The sequence below is a fragment of the Choloepus didactylus genome, chromosome 1 (genome assembly GCF_015220235.1).
Source record: "Choloepus didactylus isolate mChoDid1 chromosome 1, mChoDid1.pri, whole genome shotgun sequence".
NCBI lineage: Eukaryota > Metazoa > Chordata > Mammalia > Pilosa > Megalonychidae > Choloepus > Choloepus didactylus.
In genome coordinates this window covers 109,325,481-109,338,593 of record NC_051307.1, presented here as the reverse complement: position 1 = coordinate 109,338,593, position 13,113 = coordinate 109,325,481, and the positions used below count along the sequence as shown (strand labels likewise).

The following is a 13,113-nucleotide window of genomic DNA, read 5'->3' as shown; positions in this document are numbered from 1 at the left end:
AGCTGCTAGCCACGGGATTTCTTTCAGCTTCTGGCTCTCCTCTCCGTTCCCCCGGCCCCGAGGGTACCTGCAGCAGGCTATCCTCCAGGTCAGACACCTAGAGGCCGGCCCAGCCCCCTCTTCCTGTGTTTTACTGCGTGGTTCCCACTCCCCCAACTGCAGCCGCTCCTGGGTTTTTCCCTTTTTTTTTTTTTTTTTTTTTTAACGAGCCAGTTGTTCTCCAAATGCCAAGCCCTGACTTCCCCACAACACCGCGCGGCTGCAGGTCTTCCAGCCAGCTTACTCATTTCAGAATGCAGACTTCTGGTTTCACCAAGTATACTGCCCCTGGGAACTAGCAGACCTCATCCAGCTGGCACATCGCTATAACCGGTATTCTGCGTCACTTTCTGGTTTTTATCTAGTGTTTTTCACAGAGGTGTTTTTTTGCCCTGTCTCACCTAGCAACCATCTTAGTTTCTCCCAAAGGTTATATATTATCATTATCTCTTACCCTTTGTATGAGGCACTGGGCCAAACCCTTGGTTTATCTTCCTTAATCCTCACAAAACCCCTATCAAGTGGCTAGTATTATTATCCCCATTTTACAGAGCAAAGTTAAATAACTATTCATCTAGAGTCAAACAGTGAGGAGGTGGTTGAGTTGAGTTTCAGAAACAGGTCAGTCTGGCTCCAGAAGACCTATCACTTACCTACCACTCTGAACTCCCACCCGTCTGCCATGCGTACTGTACCAAATCCTCTGTGACATCAGCTTAAACCTTTTGGTCTCAGTATCTTCAACTATATAATGTAGTGGGTGGGGCCCAGGATGAAATCTAAACTACATTGGAGTGTTGTTGAGTGTCACGATTATAGATAGCAAGTAGAAAGTATCTGGCATATAGTAGGTGCTCAATAGAAGACAACTGCACTCTTTTCCAGGACCCATTCCAAATTTCTAAAGCATGACCAAAACCCTCTTCAGCAATTGTGGAAAAATCATTTTAACCTTGGATTTTGTACCTTTATATAACAAAGGTAGCCTTCTGGGTTATTGGAAACAATCTATATCTGATCAGGGTGGTGATTACAGAATGGAGAAAATGTTGAATACCCCTCATTCATGTCCCCAGTTGAGGTCCAACAAAGCAACACTTTCCTTTCTTATTTCAGCTTTCATACTGTAAATGTGTCCTTTTCACAGTATATTTACCACCACATTTATCATATTTTGGTTGGTAATTCTGCTGTTTAAAATGGTTCCCAAGAGTAGTGCTGAAGTTCTGTCTGGTGTTCCTAAGCACAAGGTGGCTGTGAAATGCTTTCCAGAGAAAATGTGTATTAGGTAAGCTTCATTCAGGCAAGGGCAATAGTGCTGTTAGGTGTGAGTTCAATGCTAGTGAATAACAAGATATATTCAAGAAAGTGCCTTTAAAGAGAAACACACCAAAAAACAAGGTTATATATTGATCAGTTGACAAAAACATGAAAAGAGGCCCACAGGAACCTAACCCTATATTTTTTTCTAGGAGCAGTGGTTCGGTATTCACTAACTCCGTGTCTGCAGGGACTTTTATATAACATAACTACCACAAATAATGAGAATCAATTGTGAACTTATGATTATGCACTTTACTGTATGCATGTCATATCTTAATATACAAAAGGCTGCAAGGAAAGTCGGAGGCCTTAGTTTGTCTAAAACACTCTTTGGAACATGGATTAGGTAAGGGTGAGGCAGTGGGAAGAGTATTTGCAAATCTGGGTACAGTCAGCACAGGACAAGCTTGTGATGCAGGGTGCTGCTCTACCAGCACAGGGATCAGCTTCCTTGCTGGGTCCATTTCCCCTTCACTGTATTTCCAGTGCTCCCTCACTTTTTCCACATCTACAACTTGGCTCTGAACCAGTTCCGAATAGGGGCAGCACCATTCCCTGAGGCACTCTGGAAATCCCAGGGACCTGGAATACCAAACAATCTGCAAACATGATAGACAGTCCTACATACCAAAGAATTGTCCCCCATCTTATGTGACTTCCCAATGCCTTACCAGAGACCTGATACAGGTGGAAAATCTATTTATAGTGCTCTGAACCTAGACTCTAACTCTGTTTTGCCTATAATCACAAAGTATTTTTAAACAGTTTTTATACCGAATTTTCCAGGAATGCAACTACAGTACCCTCTAACTCAAAGGAAGATAAAACTTTACTTTGTTCAGAACTTTACCAACAATTGTTCACTATTCCAGAAAAGTCACTACAGTAAAGCAACTCAGGGTGTCTGATCATTCATGCCACATCCCTGCACCAGGCAACATTTGTACCTGTCACATTCATTCACCCAACTACTTCGTTATTTCTTCTAGTGTGGAGAGAAATACATACTGAATTACATAATATTGAAATGCATATTATTGAAATACATAATTATTTTACTGTAAATTACTTTCCTTTTATTTCTCATTTATATTACATGCTGGGATTTTATTTTATTTTTTTAAGTATATGCAAAGGGACCAATGGCTGTTCACCAAAGTTTGCTCTTCTTCCTGAGCACACAGCAGAGATATCCCCTGCTGTTAAGGATATCCATATAAGTGAGCCAAGTTCAAGGCAATGGAATGTCATGTGTGCCATCTTTGAGCCAAGGCTTTTAAGAAGCAGTATGCGCCTATCATATTCTCTTTCCATGACTGCTTTCTGGATGCAGATAATAAGGCCACAAAATGGAAACTGAAAATAATAATAAGAGACAAAAAAGGAAATAAGCCTTCATTCCTGAACCTCCACATGGAGAAAGCCGTCAGCTGACCAGGAACATATACATGGCACCAATATAAAAAAGTAAGAACTAAATTTCCATTGTGTGTTTGTTTGGGTCACTATATACTTTGTTCTGGCTGTTTAGCCCACCTTAACTTAAACAGGTTATAGTATCTATACATTTCGTTTCAGGATGGTAAGGAAAAAAAAAAAACCAATTGTTATAAAAAAGGAGACTCAATTCAACCTGGTTGAGCCATTTCTCTAGCCTGCATCACCCAATACAATAATCATTAGCCACATGTGGCAACTGAGCCCTTGAAATATGACCAGTCCAAATGGAGATGTGCTGTAAGAGTAAAATACAAACTAGATTCCAGACACTTAGTACAACAACAACAGAATGTGAAATATCTCAATAACTTTAAATATTGATTACATTTTTTCAATAATATTTTAGATATATTGGATTAAATAAAATCTATTCAAATTAATTTCATGCTTTTTACTTTTTTTGACTATATATATTCATATTTTTATTTCAGTTGATAACAACACAACACTTTCATTCACAGTAAAATTACAAATAGACATTAATACCTAGAAATATTACAAATGAGTGAAAAATTGATACATTTTAGACTGAAAAGCAGAAAGGGGGTTGACATATAGAAAGCTCCTATTTAATAATCAACTCTCATTTAGCCTTCTTAATGGAAGAAGACATAATGATAAATTCTATCATTTTATTATTTTTTAATCAAAATAACCCCCAAAGTAACTTTTTTTGATTTTAGAATGCAATTAAATGATTTTATAAAAAATAAGAATTGCCTTCCAATGCATGTTTGGTTTAGGTTAACATTTTAATTCGTTTGTATTTTCTGAGAACATTATGATTAATCTGTTGGATGCGTCTGTTGGGTGAAGAATGGGAATAAACAAACAGGTTTTTGAAATGTGTCTTCCAAGGTAAAAGAGTAATTTAAAAACCAGGCTGCCAAATATAAAGAGTTGACATATTTGGAGGGGAAAACTCCACACAGGTGTCACTTGAATAGCCTTACAAATGTGGTACTCTAGAGCTAAACAAGAGAAAGGTTAAGTCCACTTTACAGCTGTGCACACTCAATAATTACAACAGATTGAGAAATAACTATCATGCTGCCCCAGCTTCATGTTGGCTGGGAAAAGGCATAGAAACATGGTCAGTGCTTCCAGGATCATAAATATGCTGTGATTCCAGAGGTTCATCTTCTGACTGGAGACTTATCCACCATTTCCTTTTATGCTTCTGCCACTAGATCTCACAGTCTTGTTTATGCCAACATGTCATTAGAAATGTAGCACATTTTGCACTGCTAAAAGGGGTAAAGGGATAATTTACACAAGGATAATGAAAGGAAAAGGTGGTGAGGTTTCCAGATATATAAGCCAAAGTGGCAGGTTGTTCCATGTCTAGGCGTACTACGCACAGCTATTAGTCTATTCTTTTTATTTCCTGTGTGGTTAAGTTTCCCCACATATTGTCTCATTGGCTCTTCACAGCCACCTCATTGGTAGGTTTCACAGGTGTTACCTTGCTCCCATCAGAAAGGCTGTGCCTAGGACCACACAGGTGACAGAGTCAAGGCAGGATCTCACATCTTCTAGTTCCAAAATTCCAAAATTCTGAACACCATACAAAGGAGGGTGGGTTAGAAAGTGTGAAGGGCTTTAATAAGCCTTTGGATTCACTGAAGTTCATTGTGACCACCACCCATTTGCATGTCCCCTTCTTTCCCATGTACCTATGGCTCTACCATTTCCCTGTGTCCCCTGCCACCAGACAAGTTGACTTTGTTCACATTGAGGAGTAGAAATGTGATGTGTTAACCCTCCCAAGAGGACCTCTATTTTAAAAGAGAAGCAAGTCTTATTCCAAAGGAATTAATGACTAGGATGGGTTTCAGACACCAGTGACAGAGAGCTATCTTGTTTCAAATCATACCAATGAGGTTACCTTATTAGGTAGGCAGGGTAGGAGAGAGCTCTTCCTGACTCATATTTGAGAGCTAGTCAAGAGTGGAAAAATGGCTGATGGCCACAGTCATGAAGGGCTTTGTCTACTTTCAAAAATCCATAGTTCACATGTGTGGAGACAGGAGAAGGAAGGGAAGAATTTGAGGGACATTCTAATCAACCCAAGCAAGAATAACTGAGAGGTGGAAGTGATAAAACCCTTAGACCTGGGGAGCCCGAGCCCCTGCCCTGAGCCCCACATGCCCTCAGAGGCCCTGTTCTGAGTCTCTCTGATGGTTTGGAGGTATGTATCCCAGAAAAACATGATCTTAAACTTAATCCATTGCTCTGCATGTAAACCACTGTAAGTAGGACCTTTTTGATGAGGTTATTTCAGTTAACACGTGGACCAACTCAGTCAGGATGGGTCTTAATCCTATTACTGGAGTCCTTTATAAGCAGAATGAAATTCAGAGGATTGAAAGAAAGCTGCAAGAAGACGAAGGTCAGAGGAATCCAGAAGAGACACGAGTGGCCAGGAGAAGCTGCCATGTGCATTGCCATGTGACAGAAGAGCCCAGAACCAAGGATTACCAGCAGCCAGCACAAGAATGCCAGTCTGGGAAGAAAGCATTGCCTTGATGATGCCTTGTTGTTGACTCTTTCCAACTCTCAAAACCATGAATGAATAAATTCCCTTGTTTAAGTCAACACATTGCATGGTATTTTTCTTGAGTAGCCAAGGAAACTAAAACACCCTCCTTCACCTGCATTCCTCCCTATGGTGCAAGAAGTCCATGGAGCCAAGAGGTCATGTCCACTGTGAACCCAGGCCTTCCCCTCTGGACTTGCTCCTGGTACTCCCTATTTTCTTGTCCAAATAGCTTTCAGAGCCTGTGTGGCTCTTCTCTGGGTCTATCCTCTTGATGGTGAAACTCACCACTGATATGCATAGTCCTAGACCTGAGGGGTGCCCATGGGGTAGCACTAGGAGAAGGGCCTTTGGTCAGAACTTGGTCATGCAGCTTGGGGTGTCCATGTGCATGCACGTAAAGCTCCTCACATTGAGTGTCACAACTAGGTAGGGGAAGAGAAGAGTTTCAGGAAGAGCTGGTAGCCTCTTTAGCATTTGCCCATAGTCCTTCAAATGTGAGAAGTGAGCTCAAGCTTAAGAACAATCCCAGAGATGGGCTACATCAATGTCTGATTAGTAGCTGATATGGTCCAGGAAGACCCTTTGCACTATGTATTCATGTACTGCAGTCAACTCTTACTTGAATTCCATTCTGGAAACTGCCTTATTCCAGACTGTTTACACCCCCAACATTTCCTTGGTTTAATTCCTACATATATGGCTACATATACAGGTTTCACCAGTGCTTACCCTTTGCACAAATTAGGTATTTGATAGATGTTAGCCACTGGTGATGACGCCCAGTCACACTGGTTTTAGAAATTCTAAGCTCCTTGAGCAGAGTTATGGTGTCCACATTGTTGTCCATTTACTCTGCAGCAAAACAAGAGTGCTTGTTGGTGTGCATTCAAAGATTCTGTTTCATGTTTAAACTCTGAAAGGCCCATCAGGTTGTTTTAGCCTGAAGCAGTTGACCTCTTCTGTGACGGGCACTCCAGTGGTTTTGAGATCAAGGTCCATGCTTGACTTACTCCCCTTAAGAAGACTTCCAGTGGAGCAATATGACCTTCTTGAAGTACTTGATGGTGTTGTTCTTGATGGTCACAAAGCACAGGGTGTTGATCATTCTGTTACTCATGGCAATGCACTCGACGATGTAGAAGGCCTTGAGGTGGCACTTCTTCATCATGAACATGGTGGGAAAGAGCTCTTTTTACTTTTTTAATATAGTTACTACAAAACACATATGTGACTTACACTGTATTTCTATTAAACGGCACTGCTCTAGACCCAATTGCATTTATTCTCTTTTCCCAGGTACAAAATTACCAGCTCCATATATGATTTAGATAAACAGTTTTGGCTCTGCTGTATCCCTTGGTGTGACATTCCCCACTGTTTCAAGTGGAAACTTTCTATTCTAGTCCTTACCTCTTGGAACTCTACTCCCAGGAGACCGACACTGAGCCCCACTGGTGTGTGTATGGGAGGAAACAATGGGGACTCCACAAGCCTAGGAGTTCTTTATTCCTTTTTTAGTATGCATTTCCAAAAGTATCAAGACTGCTACCAGAGAGAGAGACAGACAGACAGACAGACAGACATTCAGACATAATGACCCCAAGGGAGAAAAAATAACGATTAAAAGAAATTTAAAAGGATAATTCCTCATAAATAAAGGAAAGGAGTTATGACAGACATAGATAAATGGCTAATTTATTCCCAAGCCCCCTTTTCCTGACCACCTTCTACTATGGAAATTAGAAAAGCTAAATGGTTTCTTTCTCCAACTCCCTTGCAGCTAGGTGTGGCTGTATGACATAAGCAGAAGTCTGCCAATGGCTTCTGGGAAAGGTTTTGCTTTCCTGAAAAAGGAAAAGAAGCAGCCTACATTGCTCCTTCACACAGACTTGATGTCTGGAGCTGCAGCAGCCATCTTGGGATCAAGACTTAACAAAGAAGAGGGAAACATCAAGAGAATCACAGAGACACCAGTCCTGATGTTGTTGAGCTACTGATCCAATACAAGGAGTTTCTACCTCTCATAATTCAATAAAAAGAAGCTGTAATGGAAATCTGGGGTTTTTTTTTCCTGCCCATTTTCTCTTCCTCCTTTGCTAACAGCATCTCAGTTCTTCTTTGAAGAAGTTACCCTCCCTCACTGCTTGTAGTTTTGTTGGGATCATCAGTCTAGGTGCTGTGCCTTCTCCTTGGAAGGGGAAGAAGGGGAAGAAGGAAAGCAGGAGGGATGAGGATGGGGAATGGCGGGAGTCCCTTGACCAATCTTGCTTGGAGGAAGTGTAACTGAGGACATCATGATGACCACTGCAAGACAGCACAGGCTTTCCTACTTCAAGCAGATGCTTGTCCCTCCCCCATGCCCTGCTTCCCCACAGAATGGCACTTTTGCAGCCGTAAAGGTGGGAGTCTCTGCCACCTGAAGTCATCAGTAGCATTTAGAGGAGACCATTTACAAGTTAATTTAAAGCCTGAGACCAGTTCCAATGTGGCATTTTCTAGTCTTGAAAGTCAAGTATTTCCTCAAAAAAGTGGACCGTTTTCTGAAAACGTGTCTTTCTAACTTTGTGTCTAACCAGACAGCCCCATTTCAGAATTGAAAATATATATATTGTTTCTTTCCAATGTCATATCAGAATACCATTTTTGCTGATCCAAGGTGGTTAAAGTGGGTAAAATCCAGTTAAAATGCCATTTATTTCCTGGTTGTAGCACTGGTAGGATGAAGATGGAGTTCCAGAAGGAGAGAGTTTCCCAAGTATCTGAGTAACCAGCTCTTCTGCACGTGCCCTCCACTCTGAAATTACACCAATGCTGCAAGGCATCAGAGCATCAGGAAGGAATCTTGGGATTCCTCAAAGCCTCCCATTCCTGTTATTTTCTGTTGCTCCTCTTTCAGGTTTCCAGGTGGCCCAAACGATTTCCCTTCCTCTGAATCTGGTGGCTCCCTCAATACCACTGAATACGAAGCACAGAACATTTCCAGCTCTCGAAACAATAGCAAAAAACAGCCTTTAACATTTCAATTTTCAGGCTCTATGCTCAGCATTTTATATGCATTATTTAACTGACATCCCAACTCTCAGTAGTAGGGACTATTAACTCTTCCCCTTTACAGAGGGAGAAAGAGATACTTGGAGAAGGTAAATCACTTAGTCAATCTTACAACTACTGGGGGACAGAGCTAGAACTGAAATGAAAAGAATGTAAAAAGGAGCCATAAAATGGGGTGAAATGGCCTCAGCAACAGTTTTATCCATATAATATCCAGTTATCTTGTAAACCCTCTCTATTAGATTCAAAGGTGTACTGAATGCCTACCTCTGGTTGATGGGTCAGTCATGAGCCAAAGAAGAGCACATTCCCTAAAACAGGAATTAGAACATTCAAGTGCTGGTTTTGCTGAAGCTGTTAGAACTGCGGGCCCATTAGTAAGAAAAAATGCCCTAAGTCACGTGTCTTAGGTGGGCTGGCACTGGATGGTTTACAGAGCGCTCCAGATGGGAGATCCCAGGTGAGGCAGACTCAATTCTGTACCCTGACAAAGGGCAGGTTCTTAATCTTGATCTGCATCCTGTGGGTGGGAACTCATGTTGAACAGGACTTTCTGAGATGTTATTTTTAGTCAAAGTGTCACCCAACTGAATCAGGGTGGTTCTTATACCATAGTACTGAAGAAACAACAGGAAGCCAGAAGTCAGAGAGAGGAGCTAGAAGATGAAAGTCAGCTGAAACTAGAGGAGCAGATGCAAGGTGAGAGAAATCTCCACGTGACGGGAGGCAGAGGTACAAGCCAAGGAACCCCAAAGATCTCAGTTAGCCAGCATCAGAATGCTGTGGACTTTTGGGGAGAAACCATTTCTTTGCCAACGGCTTGATTTTGGACTTCTAGCTTCTGAAACTATAGCCAATAAATCCCTGCTATTAAGCCAACGCACTGTGTGGTATTTGCCTAGTAGTCTGGGAGACTAAGATACCAGGTCACTGTGCAGTGGCTTGTCTTTTAGGCAAGTCAAATCAAAATTTCAATTTTAAACCAATACTGCAAGACAGAACGACTTTCTTTTCTGGTTTCTGGGTTCTATTTGCAAATATGTTTATTTATGATATCATTGTTAATATTCATAACTGAATGGTCTATAGTTTTCTTTTTTCTGTACTTTTTTTGCAAGTGGGGTTTGGTAGCAAAATTACCCTGCTGACTTGTTGAAAGCATGGGAAGTGTGTCTTAAATTACTTGGTACTGACATTATAGGGAAGGCTTAAGAGAAGGTTGACAGCAGCAAAGAGAACTGGATCTAGTATAGAGAGCGCAATTGAAAAAAATAGTTCTCAACTGCTCCAAAAATGAGGAGTGGGATCCAATGTGCTAGGCACTTTCCTTAAAATAACCCAATTTACAGGTGAGAAACCTGAGATTCAGAGAAGCCTTCTAATGGTATTGGAATGTGAACCCAGAAAAGTCTTAATCTAAAGCCTTGAGTGGTTTTCTTTGTTTGTTTGTTTTTACCACACTAACCTTTTATTCTCGTGTTTCCTAGCCAAGCCCTGAATTTAGAAATATCCCTGGTTACCTGCGAACATACAGGGTGTCTGCCAAGGTGATAGCTACCAGAGACCCCAGCCCACTCACTACCCAATACCTGCTGCAGGTGCCCGCTCTCAGGCCTCACCCTCCAGAGACTTCAGACCATCTGTGCCGGTCTTAAAGCAACAAGCTCCTGCTCTCCCATCAGCCTCTGGATCACAGACACCAAGCACAGCAGGCCAGGCAACCAGGGCCAATCTGAGGAAAAGGCACCATCCTCTCCTTCACAGCTTTCCTGGCTGACGGGGCCTCAGGCTATTTCCAGGGCTCAGAAGAATCTGCAAAATTCTGCAGCTGAAAATTTTTCATCTTGCTTGCCAGAAGCAGGGGAAGGAAAAGTGCTGTGACTCAGAACAGAGGTCACAGGCTTTGGGTTGCCCCAGCCCCAGCAAGAGCCTAAACACCAAGATTGCTGATGCACTTCCACAACTACATAGGGACCTAGAACTACACAGGGACCCACAGCGGCCTTGCTGCTGAAGGTGCTGCCTCTGCCAGACACAAAAGACTTTTTATAAAGACAAAGGGTGGGTCTGCTAATTCCAAAGTGCTTGACTCAGAGAAATCCATGCCTGCTGATATTCTGCCTGACTTGCAATGCTCCAAATGCTATCTCAGTGTATCCATGCTTCTCTTCTGGCAAGAAGGGCAAACTTAAAGCAAAAGAAGATCAGATATGAAAGGGTTATCTTTGCCACAGTCAAAGTACCTTTTCTAAAGCAGAAGTGTCCTCTTGGTCCAGTGTTCATTTTCACAGTTCTAAGTTCTAGATTAAAGGCATCAATTTCCTCTGTTCCTAACTGAATTGCGGCATTCTACACCACATTTACTGTGAGTATGGTTTCATCTCCTTATAAAAACTGTATTTTATCAACAGCTATGTATTATAATATAACCCTAAGATAAACATTTTTATGGGAATTCAAAACCTATTAGAAAAAAAGAAACTAACATTAATTTGCAGCTAAAATACTAAGCATTTTCATGCATTGTCATGTAGTCCTCAAGAATCACAATGATGCATTATACAAATGAGGAAACTGAGGCTTAGAAAAGTAAACTGCCCAAGGTGACACAGTTATTAAGCAGAATCTAAATCCATATGTAGGGATACCTGGTACCAGTTTATGTTTCTCCTAAACTGCCTCAATGAAATAGGAAAAAAACGAAATGCATCAATAATACTTGAAAGAGATAAATTTGAATGCTTAAATGTATAAATCAGCCAGTCACTGGACCCCTTCCCGAGGTGACCCATCATGTAATCATGCAGGCTAGGATGCGACTTTGAGGTGTTAAGAGTTTGGGTCTAAGGCCGTAAGAATGCACCACAACATACCCTTCATCGATAGGAATGTACCACACCTCACCGTGATGCACCTTGGTCTATGGCCTTCTGTTGTCACAGCAGCAGTTGCCAGGATCCCATCCTGCCTCTTGTTTTGCATGAACCTAGGCTCACTATGGGAAGCTGGGAGACTGTACCTTCAGGAAGTTTGTTAGATGCTCCAGCCAGGGACAAGAATTTGGTGCCTGAGCAAGGTATGAGGATTTGGATAATTTTTGTTGAGTATCTACTATTCTGTTCAAAGCACTGGCACTGCAGTCAGAAATAAGAAAAACAAGGACTCCACACCTGTGGAGCATTCAGTGCCTATATGAGCAGTGGCCAACCTGAATGAAAAAACCAGAAGGTTCTCCCAGGATGTTCTGGACTGTGTAAGATGCCTGACCCAGGGTCCATCCCTGGGATTGGGAGAGGCAGCACAGTAATACCTGAGATCACATTTTCCTCCAGCTCAACAGGATGAAGAGTTTGGAGAAGATTAAATATGATTTACAGAAAGAAAAGAAATATAAAATATTTTACATTTGGTGTGGTAGAGTAAAATTCATACCAGCTACATATTTTCTCTGTGATGTGATGAAACTGGCTTCACTGTATTTTCAGAACAGGTGGAAAAGCTGAAGAGAAAAATTTTATTCCTCTGTGATATGTGCTCAGGACATCTAACCTCACTATTCCACGCTCCCAGGTTTGATTTAACAATAATTTAGGGTTTGTTGTATACCTTCAGTTTCAGTAATTAAAGTCATATCATCCTTGGCTCATTGAATAAGAAAGAATAGTACTCTAGTGGTATCAGATTTTCAGGGTTGTACCTAGGATCTGAACATCTCCAGCCTTTTATTAGCATCAGCCTCTCTTCACTCTCAATCAAATGCTTGATGGAAATCAATATATTGAAATGCACCAGTGGTTGGCCATTTGTTAGGTTCTTAGAAGAGCTAAGACTAAAAGAAAAATATCTCAGAGAACAAATAACCTCAGCAATGCTCATGAACCCTTAAAACCAAGACTGTCCTAAGGTTGGGGAAGAATGATGTGGTAATGGTGGCAGATATCATTACTTGTTTCTTTCTCCTTCCTCAAAATCTTTTTAACTTTGTTATTTACAACCTCAAAGTAATGTACTCCCTTGGAAAAGATCCAGTTGCACAAAATAGCAAAAGGAATGGCAATGTATGAGCCTACCCACCTCCACCTAGATAGCCTTTCCATCATTCTGGTCTAGGGTGAGGCTTCAGGGGTGACTGAGGCTTGAATATAGTTTTCTCTATCAGCGTTCAAGAGTATAGGCCCTCCCAGCAGGCCCCCTCAACAAAATCTGGAATTGCAAAGAATTTGCCTCTTACCTGAAAGAATGGCGAACTGACTGTGAAGATGTTCTATTATATCCACTGCCACCAGGGGTCTGATTTCCTGCTGCATAATTTCATCTGCGTAAATGAAATACAAGTTAGATTAAATCTCTGCAAATTGCAAAAAGAAATTAAAAGGAAGCAAAGAAAGTTCTACTACTAGAGAAATCTGGAACCTCCCATATATGGTTATGAGCTCATTATTCTCTTGAGAACTGGATTCCTGAGATGCAGGGATGGATAGGGTTTTGTGTGACGCCAATGCATCGGAGCATGGGAGCACATTTCTCCAGCTCCTCCCAAAATTTTAGGAGAGTCCAATGCAGGGGAAGGGCCCTGAAGTCTAAGCTTCACAGAAAACCTGCCTCTGCTGGATGGCATCATTTACAGGGCTGGTGTTTGTCTACTCCTTTGGGTCTGC

General features: G+C 41.6%; 1 protein-coding gene and 1 long non-coding RNA gene across 6 annotated transcripts in view; one reads left to right on the top strand and one right to left on the bottom strand.

Moving 5' to 3' along the window:
- MCF2L2 (MCF.2 cell line derived transforming sequence-like 2) overlaps window positions 1-13,113 on the bottom strand; it is a 337,731-nt gene that overhangs the window by 277,982 nt on the left and 46,636 nt on the right. For all 5 annotated transcript variants that reach the window (XM_037839691.1, XM_037839680.1, XM_037839694.1 and 2 more), the window contains one exon: window positions 12,687-12,770. In XM_037839691.1, coding sequence (XP_037695619.1) covers window positions 12,687-12,762 — 76 coding nt within the window. In that variant the 5' untranslated portion in view covers window positions 12,763-12,770. The remainder of the gene's footprint in view (window positions 1-12,686; window positions 12,771-13,113) is intronic.
- The window catches only part of LOC119537212, a 48,260-nt gene continuing 44,256 nt past the window's right edge, over window positions 9,110-13,113 (top strand). The window contains exons 1-2 of the long non-coding RNA XR_005217416.1: window positions 9,110-9,154; window positions 9,943-10,820. This is a non-coding gene — a long non-coding RNA (uncharacterized LOC119537212). The remainder of the gene's footprint in view (window positions 9,155-9,942; window positions 10,821-13,113) is intronic.